Below are 24,337 nucleotides of genomic sequence, written 5' to 3' on the forward strand. Positions count from 1 at the left end.
TTTTTATTTTGGGGGGCTCAGCTCAAAAGCAGGTAGCATAAAACGATTTGGTGGACAGGTGGCCAAATAACAAATGCTTTAAAAAAAAAAGTCTTTAATTAAACAATTCTGAACTCGAAAGGTCTTTGTAACAATTTAATTTCAAATCTAAAGCAATCACCACCAACAAGAAAAACAAGGTGAACTTTCACACTAATTCTTAAAATCTTCAATGATTAATAAAGTGGCAGGGAGTTATTTTGAGGCATAAAAAAATTCTGTATAAACTTTTCATTTAACACTAACCAAAACAAAATAAGACCAGAGTGGAAAATATCTTACATAGCATTATTAAGTTCAGAGGTTTCTACATACTAAAGATAAGCCTGCCATATAGAAATTATGAAACTCTCAACAGGTACTATAAAACAGTGACATTATCTGATAACGTACACAACACCTGATATTTCACATCATGGAAAGCTTTATTAACAAAGACCCCAGGGTTTAATCAAATACTGAAAGGAAAACAAATATGCTACCATAACACCCACATCCAGGAAAAGCTTGCATAAGAATTATAAGTTTTAAATAGGTGAGATTGCTTATTCTTTAACTTACCAAAGTTGCAAACTTGTCCATTTTTAAGAAAGGATATAGTAAAGGCTTAACATGCGACTTTAAAGTTTACTTACAAATACAGAGATAGGTAATTAAAATAAATTGTGCAAACATATATTATATCAATCTGCCCAAATTATAAATTCAATGATGCATTAGTACTGTATTGAGTGCAATCAAAACATTATCAGTTACTGCCGCTGCTGCTAATGCTCATGCTCCTAAGAGAAATGTGTTGTAAAACCAGGAAGAACGGGCTGGAAAGAGACTCTCGTGGACTTGGAGGATGAATAAGCATTCCTTAATTAGCCCATCAGGTTAAGTGCAAGCATTAATGGGCCCTTCCTAAAGTCTAGCTTGACATCTTTCTCCAAACATGGCCAAGAAGAAAGTTCCATTAGCAATATTAATACAAGCTTAGTTGATCATTTTCATTCAATTAACTTCTTTCAATTAAATAGATAGCTTGACAAAAGCAGTGATAAAAGACCCAAAGGGACAGCTGATGACTCGAAGTGAACATTAGCGTGCGAGAGGTCGCTGGTATTAAAGGGACTGTAAATCTAGCATTCAATTTGGAAAATGCATTTCTTCTGCTCTCACTCCTTTAACGAGCAGTTTTAGCTGACGAGATGTGTTTGCAGTAGAGATTTCACGGGAAGTCAAGCACCCTTTACTTTTCTTTTTTTCCATCCCAACAGTTATATTCTTGCTGGTGGTGGTTTCCTGCCAACATTCCTGCCACAGTAACTCAAAACTTCACTTTCTGGTTAAAAATGAAGATGTGGTAAAATAATTTATATAAAACTAGCATTAAAAATTAATGACCTAAGAAGAAAATATAAACTAAAAAGGAAAAAAGAAAAAAAAATTGCTGACCTATTTTACCTTGTTAATCAATTTTTGAAAGGTCTGAAAAAATAAAATCTAAGAAATAATTAGCAGAAAATAAAAACATTTAAAAAACTATTTATGTTTAATCATGTCACAGTTAAGCACGTAGGGCCACAGAAAAGATGCATGTAACAAGGTTTAAAAACAAGGTCTGAAACGAGGCGAATGTAAACTAAAATGAAAGTCATTTAGTTAATTGAATTACCTTAATTAATCAAAAGTAACTACTAAAATGACTTTTCTTAATTAAAAAGTTGTGTAGGCCAGCTGCAGTGGCTCAGGCCTATAATCCCAGCACTTTGGGAGGCAGAAGCAGGAGGAACCCATGAGGCCAGGAGTTTTGAGACCAACATGGGTAACACAGTGAGACCCTGGCTCTACAAATAACTAATCAATTAGCTGGGCCTGGCAGCATGTGCCTGTAGTCCCAGCTACTCAGGAGGCTGAGGTGGGAAGACTGCTTGATCCCAGGAGTTCAAGGCTGCATGAGCTACGATAGTGCCATTGCACTCCAGCCTGAGAGACAGGAGTGCAATGTCTCTCAGCGCAAAAAAAAAAAAAAAAAAAAAAAAAAAAAAGTTTTGCAAATTAAGGCATGTCTGAAACAAACCTACATTTCTATTCCTCTGCAATGAGTCAAGATAAAAATTTGTATATTATTCCACATCAATAAACAAAACAATACAGATACTCTATACCTTAAATAACTGAATCCATCGTTTCTGTTCCATCTGTATGCATTGTTGCATTTCAGAACTTGTAGTAACTCCAATACTTTGAAATGCTGTAATATATTCTTCTCGAACTTCTGGCTTGGTTTCTGGATAAGCCAACTTGATGATCCCCAGGCATGCATCTCGAAGACATCGAGACAACATTATCAGCTCTTCCAAAGTGAAAGGCATCATTGATGATTGTCTTTGACCTACAACTAAAAAACATAATCCAGTTTTCTATCATGTTTTTTCGTCTTTTAACACACACACCGAAAGACTTTAAATGCTTAAAACTTTTCTACTGTCTATGAAAACTGATGGGCCATGTGGCCAGCAGCAAACTGGTTTCTCAAAATCCTTACCTTCTATGGGATCACCGAAGAATTCGTTATCATGTATGGAAATTAGTGAGTGACTAAACAAGGAGCTAAAAAGGTAAAAGAGTGGGATGATTCGACTGGAGTCTTCAAAAGACATAGGTGAACCCCTGGATATCACCTGAAGCAATGGTACCATAGACCTTGAATTAAAGGAAAGAAAAAGAAAAAAAACCGTCATTTAAAAATTAGTCTTAGTTTGGGAACTAATTAAAACATAACATCAAACAAACAGAATCAGGGAAAGTAACATTTGCATTAGGAATTGAACTATTTAAAGGCAAGGTAAAGTTACCATGGCAATGCAGGTTAATAAACAGCATAGGTTAATACAAAAAATAGCACACCAACCCATGAACCTTCACTAAGGTTCCTGCTACCTCTAGCAACTGCACAGTGAAGTTCCTAAGAGTGAGCCAGTGGTTCCCAGCCTCCAATAAGGCCACTGTTCAAAACACACACTGTACAATACTGTACTCTTATGAGGAAGCCACCCCCTTTTCCTTCTACTCAATCTATTTAATAAAGGCAAAATGGCCGGGCACGGTGGCTCAAGCCTGTAATCCCAGCACTTTGGGAGGCCAAGAGATCGAGACCATCTTGGTCAACATGGTGAGACCCCGTCTCTACTAAAAATACAAAAAAAAAAATTAGCTGGGCATGGTGGCGTGTGCCTGTAATCCCAGCTACTCAGGAGGCTGAGGCAGGAGAATTGCCTGAATCCAGGAGGTGGAGGTTGCGGTGAGCCAAGATTGAGCCATTGCACCCCAGCCTGGGTCACAAGAGCGAAACTCCGTCTCAAAAAAAAAATAAAAGCAAATCATTCTGGTTTCAGGAAAAATTTATCCAGCAACTTACTTTTGGTAACACCGAAAGCTATTCAATATTGAAGCCAAACTGGAACCTTAAGAAACAGTTTCCCGTTCTCTCCAGTGGCCTTGCTCCCACTGTCCAGTTTCTTCACCAGCTCCCATCCTGCTCCTGCTTCACAGCGACCTGAGTAGCTCTACAGTGAGGGGGGCTTCACTCAGCAGCCTCTTTCACCCATCATGAGCCATGATATATTAAATTAATTAATTAGCCAGGTGTGGTGATAAGTGCCTGTAGTCCCAGGTACTTAGGAGGCTGAGGTGGGAAAATGGCTTGAGCCCAGGAGGTAGAGATTGCAGTGAGCTGAGACTGCGCCACTGCACTCCAACCAGGGCAACACAGCCAGACTCTGTTTCAAAAAAGTTTAAAATGTTAAAAAAGAAAAAAGCTATGATATATTCACTTCTTTCACCTAGAATGTCCTCTTTTTCTCTCATTTTTAAGTCTGGTTTCTTGTCTTATGGAACATTTAGCCAACAGAGGCTCACCTGCATGCTCTTTCTATAAAGTCCCTGGTCCCCTCTAGCAAGTCAAATCAGTCACAGGTTAATAGACATTGTGAGCAAGATCACTCTCTTATCTCCCCAAATATCCATTTCCATAAAACTACAGGTACATATTAGATGAGACATAATCAGGAGTCAGGGTCTACAAATTACGTATGAAAGCAAAGCAGAAGGTAAGGCCACTTGTTATAATCAGTGGGGCCATAAGGAGCTTGGCTGAGCCACCTGGAGCTTCTGAGTCTCCATGGTGCATGGGTCAGGGCAGGGCAGGGCACTGTCATCATCAACTGCTTTGAGAACAGGGACCCTTACACGCACCTGAAACTGTTCCCACGGAGAAGATACACTACGTGCACACGCTACACAACTTGAGCATACATGATTCATATTTGTTGTTGTGACACTCCACACTTAGCACTATGCTGAATGGACTCATGAATTGATGAATGTGGCCATCTATACAAAATTTAAACATTGTAGGGACATTCAAAAAGGGACAAAGTATAATTGTCCTACCTCATTGCCACAGCCAAGAAGACATAAACAGGTTGTTTATACGGAGGATAAAAAAGGCACGGTGTGGCTTTAACTGCACAGAGGTGGCTCCTTCCATAGCCCTGCCTATGAGAGCTGCAGCAGACGGCTATGTCTTGAGCCTGCTTTCTGCTGTTATCCCTGTCAAGAATCCTTGTACTTACAGTCATTACCACCACCACATCAGCTATGCATACATACGGCATGATGCAGAAAATTCTTATACTGGGTCCAAAGAAAGGGGGACAGGGCAATTAACCAACAAAAACTTCTTTGTCCTCTTTAAACCCCGTGAACCAAGCAAAAGGAATGTATCATTTTTACTTCAATGACAACTGGGATTGGTGAGATAGATTAGCGATGTACCAGTGCTGCCCTGCAGCCAGGGCACGAATGAGACATAGGTCTCTTAGTTCTCTGCCGACCACTCTTGCTGCTATAAACATTCACTCAAATATTCCTCCTAAAACAGGTCAATCTCAAAGACTTACGTGTAAATAGTCTGTAACTTACTGTAATGGAAAAGACATTGATTCATACCTAACTCAGGGGAGCTAGGTGGATTACTGACCATCAGTGAGACCTGAGGCAATCCCTAACCTGTGTCTCTATTCTGAGAACAAAGGATTTCACATCATGTGCCTGTGGGAACCACTCTCCCTCCCCCTCCAAAGTCCTCCACCTTCGCAAAGAACCATTAGTCTTCTGTTAAGAACGAATTCTTGTTAGGGTTTCAAGGTACTACTATAGACTGTTGTGGGCAAAGCATCCTTACGCTATGTCTTGGTCAAGGGATGCCTAACAGAAAACAGTAACCAGCTGGCTATGAGTTCCTTCATCTTCAGTAAGAAAGAAACTAAACTGGCTGATTTCAATAGCGAATACTGAAAATGAGGTACATGAATAAAGATGTTATCTACAAAATGTCTGATGTGCCAAGAGTCAATCCCTAACCATCTGGAGATTGTTTAAATGCGGTCTGCTTGATTAGCCTGAAGAATAGTGGTTCTTGGTTGGCCCCCAAACCATCTGCACCTCAATCACCTGATGAGCCTGTGAGGTCACAGTATCCAGGGTTTCTTAGGGCAGAGAATCTGCATTTTAACAGCTCCCCTGATGATACTTCTGCCCACTAAAGGGAAAGTTCTTGCAATGCAAGTCTTACTGCGAAACTATTTTGACGTAAATTGCGTGCCAGTTTCAGAAAATCGGTCATTTCACTTTAAATTTTATTCCCAGTAGGAAATGTGAGACATATACAGATGGTCCTGACTCACAATGGTTCAACTTAGGATTCTGCAACTTTATGATAATCAAAGGCGACTCCCATTCTGCAGAAACCGTGAACTACTCTGTTTTGTCACTTTCAGAACAATATTCAATAAATTACACGAGACAGTCAACACTTTATAAAACTGGCCTTGAGTCTGATGATTTTGCCTAGCTGTAGGCTAAGGCTAATGTACATGTTTTGAGCACGTTTTAGCTAGGCTAGGCTAAGCTATGAGGCCTCAGCGGGCAAGGTGTCTTATATGCATTTCAACTTGTGATATTTTCAACTTACAATGGGTTTATTAGGACACAGCCCCATTGTACCTTAAGGAGCATTTGTATTGAGAATGTATTAATACACTGTCAGTTTTCTGAGGGACTTCCTTTTAATAAATTAAACAAGTAAAGAGACATTCAAATTCTCAAACTACCAAACATAAAATAGTACTAATAATTTAATTAACAATATCCCACTTTTCTTTCACACACTATGACTCCATTTCCTTAGCAAGAGACAAATGCCATAAACAAATAAGCAATTATCAGGCAGAACCAGGACAATGTCTCTGTTGCTAAGCTGGGGCACTTATGGGTAAATGATAATTTCCTGTCCTAATGATTCTCAATCTCCTTCTACCCAAAACAAACCCGTCACTAATGAAAGCCAAGGCTGGCATAGTCAGGAGCGGCTGAAATGCACCAAAAAAACACAGCTAAAACCTTGTATTTTGGTTTGGAAATGAAAGAAAAGAATTTTTCAAGACAGTAAATCATGCTAGGCGTCTTTCATCTCTGCTTAGCCACTCACCGTTGACACAGGATAACGCACTTCACCTTTATGAGTCTCACCAGCCACAGTGGCAGCGTTAAAACTCCCTTTCCTCACTTAAGACTCAACGCAGAACCATGAAAGTAATATGCAGTACTATTGATAAACTGACGTTCCCCTTTCGTAGTATGACTGCTTTGTCCAGATGATTTGAACACCAGTTCCATCATAAAGGGGCTGACTGCGCTTGGCTGAAAGGCACTAACATATGAGTATCTTTGGCTCTACATATTGCACGAAAAAGCTCGGAATCCAGAAATCTCAACACAAGAGTTTTCATTAGCACTGCACAGAGCAAGTCAGATTGCAGATGAGTGTGTGTTTATATTCTGGATATCTCACCCCAACCATCAAAAATTATTTGTGCTAACTTCTTGCTCCTAAAAAGGCAAACAGACCATTTTCTACACTCTTGCCCTACAACTGCGATGTGTCTTCCAAGCACAGAAGGAGCTGGTTCACGGCATGTAGACAGTAATGGCGCTGCTATCACTGCCACTATCATAGCAGGACATGCAGCTGCAGCTCTCCAATTCACTCAATTACACTTCATCTTTTCCTATTCCAGTACACGGAAAATTGGCTTAGAATTTTTTTTTTTTTGAAAGACAGTCTTGTTCTCGCCCAGGCTGAAGTACAGTGGCATGGTCTTGGCTCAGTGCAACCTCTGCCTCCCAGGTTCAAGTGATTACCCTGCCTCAGCTTCCTGAGTACCTGGGATTACAGGCACGCCCCACCACGTCCAGCTAATTTTTGAATTTTTAGTAGAGACAGGGTTTCACCATATTGGCCAGGCTGGTTTTGAACTCCTGATCTCAGGTGATCCATCAGCCTTGGCCTCCCAAAGTGCTGGAATTACAGGTGTAAGCCACCACGCCCAGGTGGCTTGGACTTCTGACAGAGGAAAAACTCAACAGAGTAATGGGCTAAGTCAGTTTACCATGAAAGATTTTAAGTATGAAATTCCTACCCATATATATATATGCGCTAGGCATGGTTGCGGTGCTTGTAATCCTAGTTACTTGGGAGGCTGTGGCAGGAGAATCACTTGAACCTGAGAGGCAGAGGTTGCAGTGAGCCAAAATTGTGCCACTGCACTCATGCCAGGGCAACAGAGCAAGACACTGTAACAAACAAACAATCAAAAAATATGTCAAAGACACTACTTTTTAAATTACATGATTCAAATACGGAAAATCGAATTATTTCAACAAATGTTTAGAAAGCAACATCTAATTGTTCTAATGCTTGTGGCAGTCTTAAATTTACCTCAAATCTCTACTGTCACTGTCAAACGGATAGTAAAGTCATGTAGAGCAAAGAAATTTCCAAATGTCTCCTTTTTTAAAAAATGACTACGATATTGAAAGCAAACATGCCCTCAGATAAAACCATACTCTCAGTAAATATACAGATGAGTAACTGTAAGATTCGACACTGATTTTTCTTCTTGTGCAACTGAGACCACCTGGAATTTTTCTTCTAATTTGAAGTAAGCCCAGTATAAGCAGGACTGAAAACAGATTCTGGCAACATTTTTGATGAGGCTGCCACTTCCTGTGCCCTTGAGCTCAATCTGTGCGTCCCTGTAATACATACCCTGTGATCACTTCCTGCGCCCTTGAGCTCAATCTGTGCGTCCCTGTAATACATACCCTGTGATCGCTTCCTGCGCCCTTGAGCTCAATCTGTGCGTCCCTGTAATACATACCCTGTGATCATCCGTGTTGTCATGGAAGATATTAGAAACCAAAGATGTCTCAGAAACCTGGCGTTAAAGGCTAAACTGTAGAGAAGCCTAAAAAGGAACAGGGGAAAAACACACAACAGTAAGCAAACAGTGACTCAAAACATTTCCTTAAAAAAAAGGTATACATTGAAGATAAATGTACAATTTAGCAAATCTCTGTCCTAATACCATAAAAAGCTGCCTCAGACAACCAGCCATTTGATGAGGACACTGAGACACAGTTCCCAAAGGTGTCAATCTGCACTGTTACCAAGCTAGGAAAGCCCTTCCCTGTGGCTGTGAGACCTACTCCAAAAGATAAAGATAACTGTTTTCATTCACAATTGGAGTCTGCTCCCCATCTGCTACATAGCGTATTACTATATCATACTACTATGTATTACTAGTGTTATTACTGCTTATACTTTTTGAGACAGGGTTTTGCTCTGTTGCCCAGGCTGGACTGCAGGGGTGCAATCTTGGCTCACTGCAACCTCCACCTCCTGGGTTCAGGCAATTCTCCTACCTCAGCCTCCTATGTAGCTGGGATTACAGGTGCCTGCCATCGTGCCTGGTTAATTTTTATATTTTTAGTAGAGAAGGGGTTTCATCATGCTGGCCAGACTGGCCTTGAACTCCTGGCCTCATGTGATCCACCCACCTCAGCATCCCAAAGTGCTGGGATTACAGGCATGAGCCACTGTAGCTGGCCTACTTATGTTTAAAATTTGTAAAATGTTTAGTGACTGACTCAAGTCACTTTTCTTGAAATATAAAAAAATGTGCTGTCAACATCTCATAAAAAATCTAGGCCGGGTGTGGTGGCTCACTCCTGTAATCCTAGCACTTTGGAAGACTGAGGCAGGCAGATCATGAGGTCAGGAGATCAAGACCACCCTGGGCAACATGGTGTAACCCCATCTCTACTAAAAATACAAAAACTAGCTGTGCAAGGTGGCATGCGCCTGTAATCTCAGCTACTTGAGAGGCTGAGGCAGGAAAATCACTTGACTCTGGGAGGTGGAGACTGCAGTGAGCCAAGATTGTGCCACTGCACTCCAGTCTGGTGACAGAGCAAGATTTCACCTAAAAAAAAAAACACCTAAAAAATGTACCTTGAAGATTTTTAGGCCAGGCACATTGCTTAAGCCCAGGAGTTTAAGACCAGCCTGGGCAATGTGGTAAGACCTCGTCTCTATGAAAAGTAAGCTGAGTGTGGTGGCATGCGCCTGCAGTCCCAGCTACAAATTAGGTTGAGTTAGGAGGATTGATAGAGCCTGGTAGGTCGAGGCTGAGATTGTACCGCAGCACTCCAGCCTGTGTGACAGTGAGATCCTATCTCAAATAAAGAAAATTAAAATTAAAACAACTCCTCTATAATATTAGATTAAAAAGATGAACTTTGTGAAGAATGTCCTGAGTGTTCAGCTCTGTGCTGCATACTGCATGTCCACGACAGAAAACATTTTAGCCACAATGGCGTCATCAGCTAGCACTAACATTTTTTTAAGAGGTCTTTCAAAATCCAATTCGACATCTCATATTTGGCTGTTCGACATCAAATGCACTGTTCCATATTGGCACTTCTGGGTACACCATAGGAATTATGGAGCACTGTTTAAAAAACAATAACTCCGTTCTTATTTTAATGTAACACATTTTGAGATATCCAGATGGCAATAAGGGTACAACACTGAAAAAACAGTGGAGACATGAGAAGAGGATGGGAAATTTCCCTACAATCAGAAACGTTAGGCTAGAAAGAATCTACCAGATCATTTAGCCTAGCCATCTTTCCAACGTCATGTTGGCTAAAAGCAATGTTTCCATAAGAAAATGAAGGGGCAGCGATACATCTGCTCTAAGGTCCTTTCAGCTCACAAGTATTACGGTTTTATGAAAACATACCTGATGTTTGTCAGTCACACAACATGACAAAGTGGGGACACACTGCATTCATTCCAGCAAGAGCAGAAACTCAAATGGAGTCTCCAACAAGTATTATTTTTAAAAAAAATTATTGGAAAAATGAATAATGGTAATAATACCAGTTAAAGGAGACCAATTAAGACATGTAATTAAGTATGCTGTCATTAGTGTTCAAACAAATTTCCACTCAAAATTCACTCTCAAATATGGCCAGGGTGGTGGCACACACCTGTAATCCCAGTACTTTGGAAGGCTGAGGCGGGTAGATCATTTGCAGTCAGGAGTTCGAGACCAGCCTGGTCAACATGGTGAAACCATGTCTCTACTAAAAATACAAAAATTAGCCAGGCGTGGTGGCACACCAGTATCCCAGCTGCTCAGAAGGCTGAGGCAGGAGATTTGCTTGAACCCAGGAGGTGGACATTGCAGTGAGCTGAGACTGCACCACTGCACTGCAGCCTGGGTGACAGAGCAAGACTCCCTCTCGAAAAATAATAAAAGAAAAAATCTCTGAAGGTTTGGGGCTCTACTTCTAAAAGGTAAAAAAGTGACATTCTTTTCCCACAGCAGGATGGATTAAAAATTGCTGATTAGGCTTTATTTAGCTGTAACAATCCTATGAGTTAATCAGTAAAGAGCAATTTCCAATCCGGGTCATAAATTCAGGCCAGTTTTCCAAGGGGACTCTGAATTACAAAAGAGAACACAATGGAAGACACTGGCTCACACACAAAGAGTGAGACTGCTACCGCAAGGCATCCTCTGAGAATTCCTCTCTCAGTCAAGGTGTCATGGTAAAAGAAATACAAGGAGACACCCAATGATTTACCTAACTCTTCTAGTGCACAAGTACAAATGCAATCATTTTTGTTTTTCTGCTAACATTTTTCTTTTTAAAAAAATATTACTGGAGACTTCTAATACCACAAAAAGCAATAAAACAGATATATAATTCATATCAGATAATGCAAGATTCAAAATAAATTCCAAATGTCCTTAGTAATAAAAATTTTAAGGTACGTTTAATCTTGAGACAAGCTGCTAAAAATTGTTCTTCACAAACGAGTAGCTAAGAACAGAAGACGAGCTTTAGATACTCAGATGTGTTCAATTCCAGTATTAAAACCACAACCAATTTAAACAGGCAGCCCCCTTTTACTGGTAATTGATTTTCTTTATTCAAAGATTTACAGATTCAGAAAATATACTTTCCCTCATACTGTTTAAATTAAAATGGGGAAAGTGGCATTCATTACCGAAAATGTCTTCTTTAATAATCCCTTCTCTTACTTTTTTTTAAGTTCGTGTCTTTTGTTAACTCACACATAGTCACTTGTCTTCTGGTTTGCTGAAGCAGTAAGTCAGACAATATTGGCCACAATAATATCTGTCAAAGTGGCTCACCATAAACACTCCAGCACCACAGTTATCAGAAGGGCACTCTCAACGAAGGTGACTAATTCAGCCATTCTCATCCACCTTACAATATTTCAGGACAGCCAGCTTCACCTTCTTTCTCTTGTGCTTATTCTTCTTGGGAGTGGTGTAAAACTTCTTCCTTTTCTTAGCACCACCATGTATCTCAACACAGGATGAAGAACAGACTGCTTCTGAATGCTGTAGTTAGACAAAGTATGTCCATCTTCCAGTTGCGTGCCAGCAGAGATCAGTCTTTGATGATCAGGAGGAAATCCTTCCTTATCCTGGATCTTGGCCTTTACATTTTCTATGGTATCTGAGGATTCAACCTTGAGGTTAACGGTCTTCCCCATAGGGTTTTTACAAAAATCTGCATTTTGGTGGAGGTCCCACCACAGATGGTGGATCGAAAAAGAAGCCCCTTCTCTTACTATTTCGTAACACTATCTTAAAAGAAAACTTTAAAAATGTAGGAGGGATTTAGAATCACTTTGGCGGTATATGCTTCTTCCAGGTTTACTCGTATTTCCCGTGAAGAAATTATTCACAAATGTTTTGAAACTTCTTTACAGATTCAGAACTCGGCCTTTGTGTCTCGCTCCAGTCAGAACTCGGGGCTGGTTCTTTACCGCCCTGTGTCCTCGTTTCAGAGGTCTCGGTGATTCTGCCACAGTCTCAGCCTCCATCGCTCTGTGACTTGATGGTGTTTGAAGATTCATAGACTCCAGGACATTCTTGAAGCCCAGCAATGAAGGGAACGATCCAAGATGGCTGATTGCTAACATCTCAGGATTGCAGCGCCCAGTGAAAGCGCAGAGAACGAGAGGACGCCACACTTTCAGACAAATTTTTGTCACTCACAGAGCAGAAGATTCCCAGTGGAGGAGCCGCACAGGTCGCCAGCACAAACTCTTGTGGCCGGCGCAGCGGTTTTGCTGGCACCTCAGCGCCGCAGCTCTTGGTGCAGAGTAAACAGGACTGGTTCCCCTTCTGACCGACGTTTGGGGCTCCGGGAAGGCAGAGTCGCCTATTACAGACTCAAGAAGGAAGCCAGACTGGAGATTCCCGGGCAGAAAAGCACCATCAGTCTTAACGCTGCTGTTTTGGCCGACGCAGTGGGTTGCTCGTTTTCAGCCCTGGGAATTAACAACTTGGACGTCCACTCAAGAGACCTAATTTGAAAGTTGGTAATTACAAAGACGACAGGTGAATAAATTTACAATGATGGGAAGAAACCAGTGTAAAAAGGCTGAGAATACTCAAAATCAGAATGCCTCTCCCTCTAAAGAGGATCACAGTTCCTCATCAACAAGGGAACAAGGCTTGACGGAGAACGAGCGCATCCCATTAACAGAATCAGGCTTCAGAAGTTGGATAATAAGAAACTTCTGTGAGTTAAAAGTACATATTGTAGCCCAATGTAAAGACACTAAGAACTTTGAAAAAAGGTTTGAGGAAATCCTAATGAGAATAGACAACTTAGAGAGGAATATAAGTGAATTAATGGAACTGAAGAATACAATACGGGAACTCCGAGAAGTATGCACAGGTTTAAACACTCGAATTGTTCAAGCAGAAGAAAGGATATCAGAGGTCGAAGTCCAACTTAATGAAATAAAACGAGAAGACAAGATTAGAGAAAAAAGGATAAAAAGGAATGAGCAAAGTCTCCAAGAAATGTGAAACTATGTGAAAAGACCAAATTTACATTTGATAGGTGTACCTGAATGCGACGGAGAGAATGAATCCAAGCTGGAAAATATTCTTCAGGATATTATTCAGGAAAATTTTCCTGAACTAGCAAAGCAGGTCAACATTCAACCCCAGGTAATACAGAGAACACCACAAAGATATTCCTCAAGAAGAGCAACCCCAAGGCACATAATCGTCAGATTCATCAGGGTTGAAACGAAGGAGAAAATACTAAGGGTAGCCAGAGAGAAAGGTCATGTTACCCACAAAGGCAAGCCTATCAGACTTACAGCAGATCTCTCAGCAGAAACTCTACAAGCAGAAACACATGCAAGGATACACAAAGACTCAAAACAAAGGGATGGAGAAAGATTTACCAACCAAATGGAGAGCAAAAATAAATAAATAAATAAAAAGCAGGAGTTGCAATTCTCGTATCAGATAAAATAGATTTTAAAGCAACAAAGATATAGTGGTAAAAGGATCAATGCAACAACAAGAGCTAACGATCCTAACACCCAGATACATAGAGACTTAGACTCAATGAGACAGAAAATTAATAAGGATATCAAGGACTCGAACTCAGATCCGGAACAAATAAACTTAATAAATATTTATAGAGCTCTCCACTTTAAATACACAAAATATACATTCTTGTCAATACCACATCACACCTACTCATAGGTTTAAATGAAATATTGATTGGCCATTATTAATACCCATTTTTTTTAAAAATAAGGCAACGTTTCCGTTCTCTCTCCCTCTTTTTCTTCCTCTTTCTTCCTCTCCTTAACTCCTTTTTTTCTTTCCTTCTCTCAAAAAAAAAAAAAAAAAAAAAAGAAATCAACTTGTAGACCTCTAGATCCAGGTCAGCAATGTCTCTCTCACTGCCTGATTTCCTTCCTTCCCTTCTCTCCCTTCTTCCCTTCCTCCCTCCCTTCCACCTTTCCTCCCTTCCTGCCTTCCTCCCTTCCTACAAAAAAAAAAAAAAAAAAACCATACAGAAAGCATCATTAAATATGAAATGGTGAAAAAAAAAGATTCAGAACTCACTACAAATTGTATTGCTCACACTGACTAAAACAAGTCTACTTTATTAATTTGATATGTCTAACAATAACTAATGAAAATTAGTTTATAACTATGTGTTGAAATGTTTAAAAGCTCATCAACGTTATTTGAACTTCATGAAACGGAATGCAAATTTTAACATGAATCAATAGCTGATTAATTTTATTGATTATACTGAAAATATCACTGATAATGAGAGCAACCATGAAATCACAGGCAAAATTCATTTATATCTCACCAGGTACATCCTCAATATTTTTTCTAAAATATTACAAAAACTTGTTTACAAACACATAAATAGTATATATACTTCTCTCTCGAATTCTGCATATAATGAAAAATAAATCTGTATTTTTCTCCAATGAAGTCATCTGTGTCATCATTAATCCCGAATTATGAGATATGAAGTTATAAATCTCTCAAAGCTACACAGCATTCATCATCACCAAATACATCACAGTTCTTGGAAAACACATGGCAAAGAACTGCTTAGAAAGCACACGGGGGGCCGGGCACAGTGGCTCGCACCTGCAATCCCAGCACTCTGAGACAAGCAGATGGCTTGGGCCGAGGTGTTGAGAGCAGCTTGGGCAATACAGCAAAACCCACTTTCTACAAAAAATACAAAGAATGATCCAGGTGGGGTGGCACGCCCATAGTCCCAGTTACTCAAGGGCGCTGAGGTAGGAGGACCACCTGAGCCCGGGCAGCAGAGGTTTCAATGAGTTGAGATCATGCCACAGCACTCTAGCTTGGGTGACAAAGTAAGACCTTGTCTCAAAACAAAAACAAAAATAAAGGCAAAACAAACACCACACACACAGTCACACACACAGAAGCAGCACTGCACATCGAGGGTGGGCATATCACTGCTTAAGTCACAGTGATTAATAACAGAAGACATAATTGAGCTGCCTCACTGTACTAGATTTTGGTGGAAAAATCAAGCATGTGTTGAAATAAAACTGGTGGTGCCTTATGGTTTATGTGAAGACTACAGGCAAATTATAACATCAACCTCCTTGACCCCGAAACACTATCTTCAAGATTCTGCTTCCAAACCTTTCCGTCCATCAGTGGGTTAAAAGAGCCAAGGCCTCAAGAACAGGCCAGCCTAGACATGAACTGGAAGCGACTGGCACATGCAAAAGGAAAGGGCGGGAACACCGTGCGGGCAGAAACGAGCGCGACCAGGAAATGCCAGCGATGCCTTTTTGCCTCGTTTATGGTTGGAGAAAAGGTATTTTGTGCTAAAAATAAAGGTGAGAGGTAAACAAATGCTTGATGAGAAGGGGATACTGCACAAATCAGTCATCTAGGGAATGTGAATTTGTTCCTAAACGCAAAGGGCGTCTACACTGTTCAACAGAACGCAACAAGCAGGGTTCTATTTTCCACACTCAGGCTGGCAAACCATGACATAAAGAACACAGCTCTCAAGCACCACTGGGGGAGTGACCGAGCCGAAACCCTGGGCAGCACTGTCCACATGTGGCTTGGGTAGCTGAGGACCTGAGTCTGTGTTTGTATTTAATTCAATGTGAAACACACATCACTGGTGGCTACCATGCAGGACACTGCAGCTTCAGGTTGCAGGTATAGACAACCAAGTGGATGACGGGGCTGTTCACCAAAATAGGGACAGAAAGGAGGCACTTACGAGGGAGAGATGTTGGAGTGAACTTCAGTCCCTGGAAGGGGACAGAGGAGACGTCCTGGGGACATCTCCTATTAAGCAGGTGTACTTGCATCTGGAGCTCCAGAAAGTTATTTAAACTGAAGACACAAATGTTGAGTCACTAGAACATAGCTGAAGCCACTTGTATGAGAGAGATCACCCAGAGAACCAAAGAAAGACCTAAAAAGCTGAGCCAGGTGCAGTGGCTCATGCCTATAATCCCAGCACTTTGGGAGGCTGAGGCAGGCAGATCACCTGAGGTCAGGAGTTCGATACCAGCCTGGCCAACATGGTGAAACCCTGTCAATGCTAAAAATACAAAAATTAGCAGGGTATGGTGGCAGGTGCCTGTAATCCCAGCTACTCGAGAGGCTGAGGCACGAGAATCACTTGAATCCGGGAGGTGGAGGCTGCAGTGAGCCAAAACCAGGCCATTCCACTCCAGTCTGGGCAACAAAGCAAGACTCTGTCTATAAAAAACAACTAAAAAATACAAAAAGAAGTTTAGGAAACACTGAAGGGGGTGGGGCGGGGAAGAAAAACCCACAAAGGGAACTGAGAAGCCCAAATAGAAGAAAAATCAAGCAAATACGGTGCCTGTGAAAGAAGCGGGTCAAAGACGTTCAGGAAAAAGAAGGACGAGGAACATCAAATACACACAAAGGCCAGGAACGTCATGGTGCTGAGCCGGGCAGTCAGTACAACACCGAAACCCCAAGTACACCAGGATGAAAGCGGAACACTTTCTAAGAGGCTGTCTTTGGTACCCTTTCTTATTTGTCTGATACTGGAGGAGAGACTTCATTTTTCCCCTCTTCTAATATAGCCAAAGAATATTTACTCGCATTTAAAAATAATGGATATTAAAAATGTTAAATCCAAATTTCCAAGTGCAATATTAATATAAAATTTCCTCTCAAAAAAGGAGCTGCCAAATCATTTAATATTTAACCAGCTTAAAAAGAGTAAGTCATTCACCCAACCCAGAACTCAGTGATATGAAACAGTGTACTCAGAAGACCACTTGTGCTCCAGCCTCAGCTTCCTCAGCAGTTCAGTTTTATGAGTTTCTTTATGCAGTATGAATATACATTTTTTTTCTATCGTTCTGACAGAAGCAGCAGGTTCTCATTGACACTGTCCTGGCTCTTCCTTGTTTTCTTGTATACATCTTGGAAATCTCTCCACGTCAGGGTACAAAGGCCTCCACATTCATTTGAACACCTGACAATCAACGTCAAGCAGAAATTAAATGGCAAATCCTAACCTTGAAAATAAGAGGGACTAGTATTAATCAGTGAGGGCTTGAGAATGAGTTATCAACCTGAGAATATACTAATCATCTTTTAAATACTGATTAAAAAAATCAAAATTGAAAGCAGCTAAAATCTCTAACAGTTAAAGTAAGCCTACTTGCTTTTTCTAAATATTAGAACCTAATATGTTTAAGCCATAAATAAAATTCCTAGAGTAGTTTCTTAGAGGAAATAGGTGTTGTACTCATAAAATCAAGCCTACACAGAAAGTTCCTTCACCCATTAAACACCTTTTGGAAGCAGTTCTCTAGTAAACCTCAGACCAGGGCAGTGATACATTTAAATCCAGCAATTACTATCCACAGCAATGGGCTGTGTGCCACAATAAAAGCAAGAATCCTGGTTCAGCCACTCCGATCCTCAGATCTCACATCCTGCTCTCATGCAATTAGCCAGCAAAGAGCTAATGACCTCATCTAGGAGCCACTGTTTCACTGACATCTGCTTCCTCCAACAGTAATAAACACCAGTGAGTGAAGACAGCACCTCGTTAGTTGGCTACATTAGTGTTTACAAGGCCATTTCAACCTATGGGCTCCTGACTTACAGCTCATTTCAAAGAATGCTTTCCTAACCAACAGAGATCACTCTTTTCATGTAATGGGTGGCATTTTATAAACACAGAGAATTCTGTGGGGTAACATGAGTCAGTGTCAGACCTGCTTACTTACTGACAGCTTGCCTGTGTGACATCAGTCCCTCAGGTCCCAGTAGAACTACTACATAGATTTTGCGCTGTATCCAATTGAGTATTTTTCTGTTCAATTCTCAAGAAACCACTAATGTATCACTCAAAATGGAGGGCAATAAAATAGTTCAAGATTACTATCACAATTAAGCACAACTTGGCCATATCTTTAACTTGCAAGTTTTGTCTGAACCAAAAGTTTATTTCAAAGGCCAAAAAACAAAAATTCACTTTTAGTAATAAATTATGAGGGACAATCTAATTAAAGGATACTACGAAGGCCCAGTGTAGTGCTCACCGCTATGATCCCAGTACTTTGGGAGGCTGAGGCAAGAGGATCACTTGAGCCCTGGAGTTCGAGACAGTCTGGGCAACACAGTGAGACCCTGTCTCTACAAAAAAAATTGACCAGGTGTGGTGGTGCACACCTATGGTCCCAGCTACTCAGGAGGCTGCGGTGGGAGGATGGCCTGAGCCCAAGAAGTGAAGGCTGCAGTGAGCTATGCTCATACTACTGCACTCTGGGAAATAGAGTGAGATGATGTCTGAAAAGCAAAACAAAACCCCATAAAAGAGGGTACTAGGAAAAAAGCCTAAGAAGATATGTAACACAGTGGTTCACTAATGCAGGTATGAGTCCAACCTTTCAAATGGGTGAATAAACTCGTATACCTAAGGTAGTACGGGAAATATTACACACCGGGTACTTCAGAGGCTCACAGGCCAGGAAAAAATCTCAGTATTTGTTGGTTTAGAAAAGAAAAACATAAACTTTTTTTTTTTGGAAACGGAGTCTTGGTCTGTCATCCAGGCTATAGTGCAATGGTGCAATCTCAGCTCACTGCAACCTCTGCCTCCCAAGATCAAGCGATTCTCCTATCTCAGCTTCCCGAATAGCTGGGATTACAGACGTACCCCACCATGCCCAGCTAATTTTTGTATTATTTAGTAGAGACAGGGTTTCGCCATGTTGGCCAGGCTGGTCTCCAACTCCTGACCTCAGGTGATCCACCTGTCTCGGCCTCCCAAAGTGCTGGCATTACAGGCGTGAACCACCATGCCTGGCCACACCAACTATTTTTTATGAAACGCCTCAACAGTGTAATATCCTACATCATATTCTACCAGAAAAGAGCAGATAAAAGAGAGCCATTCCCAGGGAGGAAGGTATGTTCTCCAGCTGGCGCCACCTGGCACAGATGCCCACAGACTCGCCTGACTTTGGGTACCATCATGCGGTGCTGCACCATCAGCGTGTGGCAGACAGAGGCCATGGTGGTGAAGACCTCCTCACTCGCAGAGTCCCTCCACACCAGGTTGAGCAGAGTGTTGGTCTGCTGCTTCGTGTCCAGCTTCTTCAGACATTCCTCTGTTATATATTGTACTGACAGTCTGCCATCCTCCTAGAACACACCAGAACAATCAATCTCCATACACTTGCTTAACTGAACGTCTTCTATACTACAAACATACACAAAATCACATTTTTCTTCAGGTAAAGAAAGACAGGCATCATCTCCAAATTATCCACATCAAATGAACCTAGTGTGAAATCGTCTAGGGATCCAGTCACCAGCAGGCATCCATTTTGCCCAGCACAGTAACAAACTGTGAATACTCAGTTTTTGCTTATGACATAACAGTATTTTCAGTATTTACATTTTGAAAAAAACCTCATCTCCTATATTTTTTTAAAAACAAGTTGTACTAACACAAGCATACATAGTGAAACTATTATCATCTGACGGCATTTTCATTTTAATTTGGGATCCAAGTTTAAGCAAATTAAGTGAGAATATTAAACAATTTTTTTTTTTCTTTTTTGAGACAGAGTCTCACTCTGTTGCCCAGGCTGGGCTACAGTGGCACAATCTCAGCTCACTGCAACCTCCACCTCCTGGGTTCAAGCAATTCTCCTGCCTCAGCTTCCCAAGTAGCTGGGACCACAGTTACCTGCCTCTACACATGGTTGATTTTTGTATTTTAGTAGAGACAGGGTTTCACCATATTGGTCAGGCTGGTCTTGAACTCCTGACCTCAAGTGATCCACCTGTGTCAGCCTTCCAAAGTGTTGGGATAACAGGCATGAGCGACTGCTCCCAGCCTACTGAATAATTTTTTTAAAATTAAAGACTATACATAAGAAATCTATTTTATACCTTAATCTCTCCGGAAGATCTGATTCACTGAGTAAAACTCAAGCCAATATATGCAATTTACTCATTTGGGGCAGTAAGCAAAGATGCACACTTTTTTCATCTATATGCGCATATATGAATATATATAACTAGGTATTTTGACTGTCCTGTTAGGAAACTTGGATGAATACAATTTATGTAATTTATAAATAATCTACCAAACAAAACATTGCTTTATACATAAAAGCAGTAAATCCATCTGCCAAACTTGAATCTTTAACACAAAGCTAATAAAAGGAGTGTGAGAATGAGAGAAGAATCCTAGCATTATTATTTTTGTAGTGTACAATTTTTTTTTTCTTTTTTGAGACAGAGTCTTGCTCTGTCGCCAGGCGCCAGGCTGGAGTGCAGTGGTGCGATCTTGGCTCACTGCAACCTCCGCCTCCCAGGTTCAGGCAATTCTCCTGCCTCAGCCTCCCAAGTAGCTTGGGACTACAGGCGCGTGCCACCACGACCAGCTAGTTTTGTATTTTTTTAGTAGAGGCGGGGTTTCACCATATTGGCCAGGATGGTCTCAATCTCCTGACCTCATGATCCACCCGCCTTAGCCTCCCAAAGTGCTGGGATTACAGGCATGAGCCACCGTGCCCAGCTGCGGTGTACAATTTTAAAATAAATTATACATGGGTTATAAGTGAACAGATTATACAGAAACATAAAGGCAAAAGAGCTTATCAACGGTGAACTTTGACCCTGGAAAAATCTCATACAATCACATTAGGTTCTGTATGATTGAGTGCTGTGGGAAAGAAAAGGCAACACAGAAACATACACGTAAGAGACCTGGCAAGGAGAGAATGACTTGGAGTGAAACCTACAAGTGCCTGGTTCAAAACTGGGTCTGTAGTTCTCAGCCCAAATGTGACACTACCCAAGGCAAAGGAAGAATGAAGAGAATAAATGAAAAAAGGAAACTGAAGTATAAAGTACAAATTTATGAAGTTATATAATATGCAGACCTTGAAACTCTTATGTATTAAAAAAGAATTAAAGTGTAGTAATATTTTTTACGGTTATAAAGAATTTTAAAAATCAAGCAACTGATCCCACTTCTTAAATGTTCAAAGTGTAAGCAGAAGCAAGAGAGCCTGCAGCCTCCTTCCTGGTTCATGGGTCCTTGTGCTCCGCTTTCGTCGTGTTTGCACACCCACAGCGAGGAAAAGCTCTGTCCTCGTGTTTGCACACCCACAGCTAGGAAAAGCTCTGTCCTCTCTCTCGCTGAAAAAGCCCACAGCCCCATCTTCACATGAATACAAAATACGCTGTGTATAAATACAGGTTTTATTTCACAGATTCTATGGAAGGTAACTATTTTAAAACTTCCTTCTAAAACCAAAAATTTTATCTACATTCCATTACAGAACCCACTCTTTTTTATAACCACACACAAAAATGAAGACTTCTTGGTGTACAGTTTGAACAGACCCAACAGTTCCAGCACCCACTATCCACTACAAAAACGACTCCACCCTTGGTAATCAGTCCGCCTCTCAGCCATAAGCCCTGGCAGTATAATCTGTTCCTTTCTTCATCTTCTCTTATTTTTATTTTTTAAATAAAGCCCTGTGCTTACTTCTCAATCTTCTTACTGCTGTGATCTCTTTTATTTGATGCTAGTGAAGCTTTGTCTAGGAAGCTGCAGCAATGCACTGACACACCCACTTCACAATACTGCAAAAACAGACCTGGAAGCCTGGAGACCCTCTATAGTATATTCTGTGATTACACTTAGCGATCAATATACAACTCCTTAATCAAAAATCATGACTTACGTTAGCCATATCTCAAGCCATTTCAAGTGTTTAAGACCAAAGAAAAGCCACTGGCAGGTATATTAAGTAAAACACAAATTAAGTATGCATGTATATATAATTTTAAAGTTTTTTACTCCTTGAAAATTTACTGTAAACTCATCAGTAAGGAATAAAAGAGGTAAGAACTTGAAAGTAATTTTAAAATAAATCCTAACACATATCCTCCATAAAATCAGCAGAAATTAATGGAAGACATTACTTGGTATTCACAGGATTGGGTAAAAAGGAACTTTTGACCCAACAATTTCATTGCTAGAAAATATATCCTAATAACTAAGATAACATACAGTATAATCCTATTTTGCCTAAAAAAACAAACACGAAACTATGTGCCTCCACTTACACTTCCATAAGCGTACTAAGAAAGCGGTGGAAGAAACTGTTTCTAATCAGGGAAACTGGTAGAGGGGGCTGAAGGGGCTTCTCTGTGGAGGCTGCTTGAGGTTCTGACTGTGTAACTGAAAGGAGGGGTGGACAGAAAGATAGAGGAACAGGCAGGGCTGCCAGTATCTCGGGCTCACCGGGCTCGAGGGCTTGTCGGCCTCTTCACCCTCCTCCTCCGAGTCACTGGCTGAGTCGTGACAGCTGGCGCTGGCAGGAGAGACTGGTAACTGAGAGAGGGAGGTCTGCAGCACCCGCAAATACACCAGCAGCCCTTCCTCAGAGAGGGCCCCTTTGTAAAACAATCAGTTAAAATGTATTTTAGTTAAATGTTATTTTTAAAAATGGAAAACTAAGATGCCATTTTCCCTAATACTCAAAGAGGCATTTCTGACCAGATCTTATTTTAAAATTCTGTGTTATAATAGGAAACATATTTAGATTTAGTCCCCATTCATGTCAGAAAGCACCTACAACTCTTGGCATTTCCCGAAAGAGAAGAGTCTTGTTATTCAAAGCTAGCCCTCTGTGATCACACCTGAGTTTATGCACCGAGGTGACCATTTAGGGGCCTTGGGATGGGGCTTTTCACCAGAGAAACCAAGTGATCAGAGGGCTGGAACTTTCGGCCCCACCCACCAACCTCCAAGGGGCTGCTGGAGGGACACTGGAGATGCAGCACCACAAAACTCAACAGGAGGACACAGTGAGCTGAAGACACGGAGGTGCTGAGGGCGTGGAGTGCCGAGAGAAGGCATGGGAGCACTGCAAACCCGCCTACCTTGGCTTCCCCGAGTTCTGGGAGTTGTCCTAGTAAATTACCAAACCCAAGGCAGGGTTGTAGGAATCCCCATTTTGGCAGGTTGGCCAGAAGTATAGGTGACAACCTACTACTTGTAATTGGCCTGTGAAGTGGGTGTAGTCTTGCAGGACTAAGCCTTCAGATTATGGGATCTGACATCATTTCCAGCTGGACAGCATCAGAATTGAACTTAATTGTATAATACCTAGGTGGTGTCCACCGCAAAACCGCTTGGTGTGTGGGAAAAAAAACACACCCTCATTTCTGGTCACAGAATTTTTCAATGTTGAGTGTGAGAACAAGAAAAAGTTTGTTTTTTCCTGTATTTCTTTCATTAATAATTCATGTGTGCATGTATGTATGTTTTCAACAATACGTCAGGAAGATGTTATCATTCTAGAATAGGCACACTCTAAGTTTACGAAAAGTAGGGAAACAGGCCTGACTCACAGAAGAGCTTTCCCATTTAATTCCGTTCACTCTATTAAAATAATCTGTGCGGCCTTATAAGACATGTATATAAGTCAGTCTTTCCCATTGTATCTGGAAACTCTCCCCAGCAACACTGCCCAGACCACAGCCCTTCAGCAAATACACTCTTCCAAGAGAGGCCCACCTTTCCATGACACCTGCCACTTCACGGCCTTCTCTTGACTCATCTGCTAATGCTACCCATATACATGTTCAGGTAAAAAAGTCTTGTATTTCATACCCAAATAATTTTCGCCAACAGTTAAAACAAAATAGAAAAGCCAGGGTGCTCCACCACTCTTTTTTGAACATCTACCCTCTATTAACAACAGTGCATTCAGAAAGGGCTCGTAAGGGAAAACGGTCTGTGCATCTGCTAACGCCGGAATGATGAAATGAAAAATCTGATCTGTAAAAGGTGCTGCCAGAAACTCCTCTGTGAAGGCTGTAAAAACTTGTTGCCTGAAAAAGAAAAATAGAAGCTTTTTATAATGTCAAAACATACTGTCCATCCAATCACTGATTAAAATAACCTTTCAAAATATCCTTCA

The 24,337-nt window shown here is 41.0% G+C and overlaps 1 protein-coding gene across 5 annotated transcripts in view; it reads right to left on the minus strand.

Moving 5' to 3' along the window:
* The window catches only part of UBE3C (ubiquitin protein ligase E3C), a 202,097-nt gene that overhangs the window by 58,620 nt on the left and 119,140 nt on the right, over positions 1-24,337 (minus strand). For all 5 annotated transcript variants that reach the window (XM_035254262.3, XM_078343339.1, XM_078343340.1 and 2 more), the window contains 6 exons: positions 24,028-24,248; positions 22,654-22,805; positions 19,336-19,523; positions 8,310-8,396; positions 2,573-2,730; positions 2,193-2,425 (listed from right to left, as the gene is read on the minus strand). In XM_035254262.3, coding sequence (XP_035110153.1) covers positions 2,193-2,425; positions 2,573-2,730; positions 8,310-8,396; positions 19,336-19,523; positions 22,654-22,805; positions 24,028-24,248 — 1,039 coding nt within the window. The remainder of the gene's footprint in view (positions 1-2,192; positions 2,426-2,572; positions 2,731-8,309; positions 8,397-19,335; positions 19,524-22,653; positions 22,806-24,027; positions 24,249-24,337) is intronic.

The sequence above is a fragment of the Callithrix jacchus genome, chromosome 11, assembly GCF_049354715.1.
Source record: "Callithrix jacchus isolate 240 chromosome 11, calJac240_pri, whole genome shotgun sequence".
Classification (NCBI taxonomy): domain Eukaryota; kingdom Metazoa; phylum Chordata; class Mammalia; order Primates; family Cebidae; genus Callithrix; species Callithrix jacchus.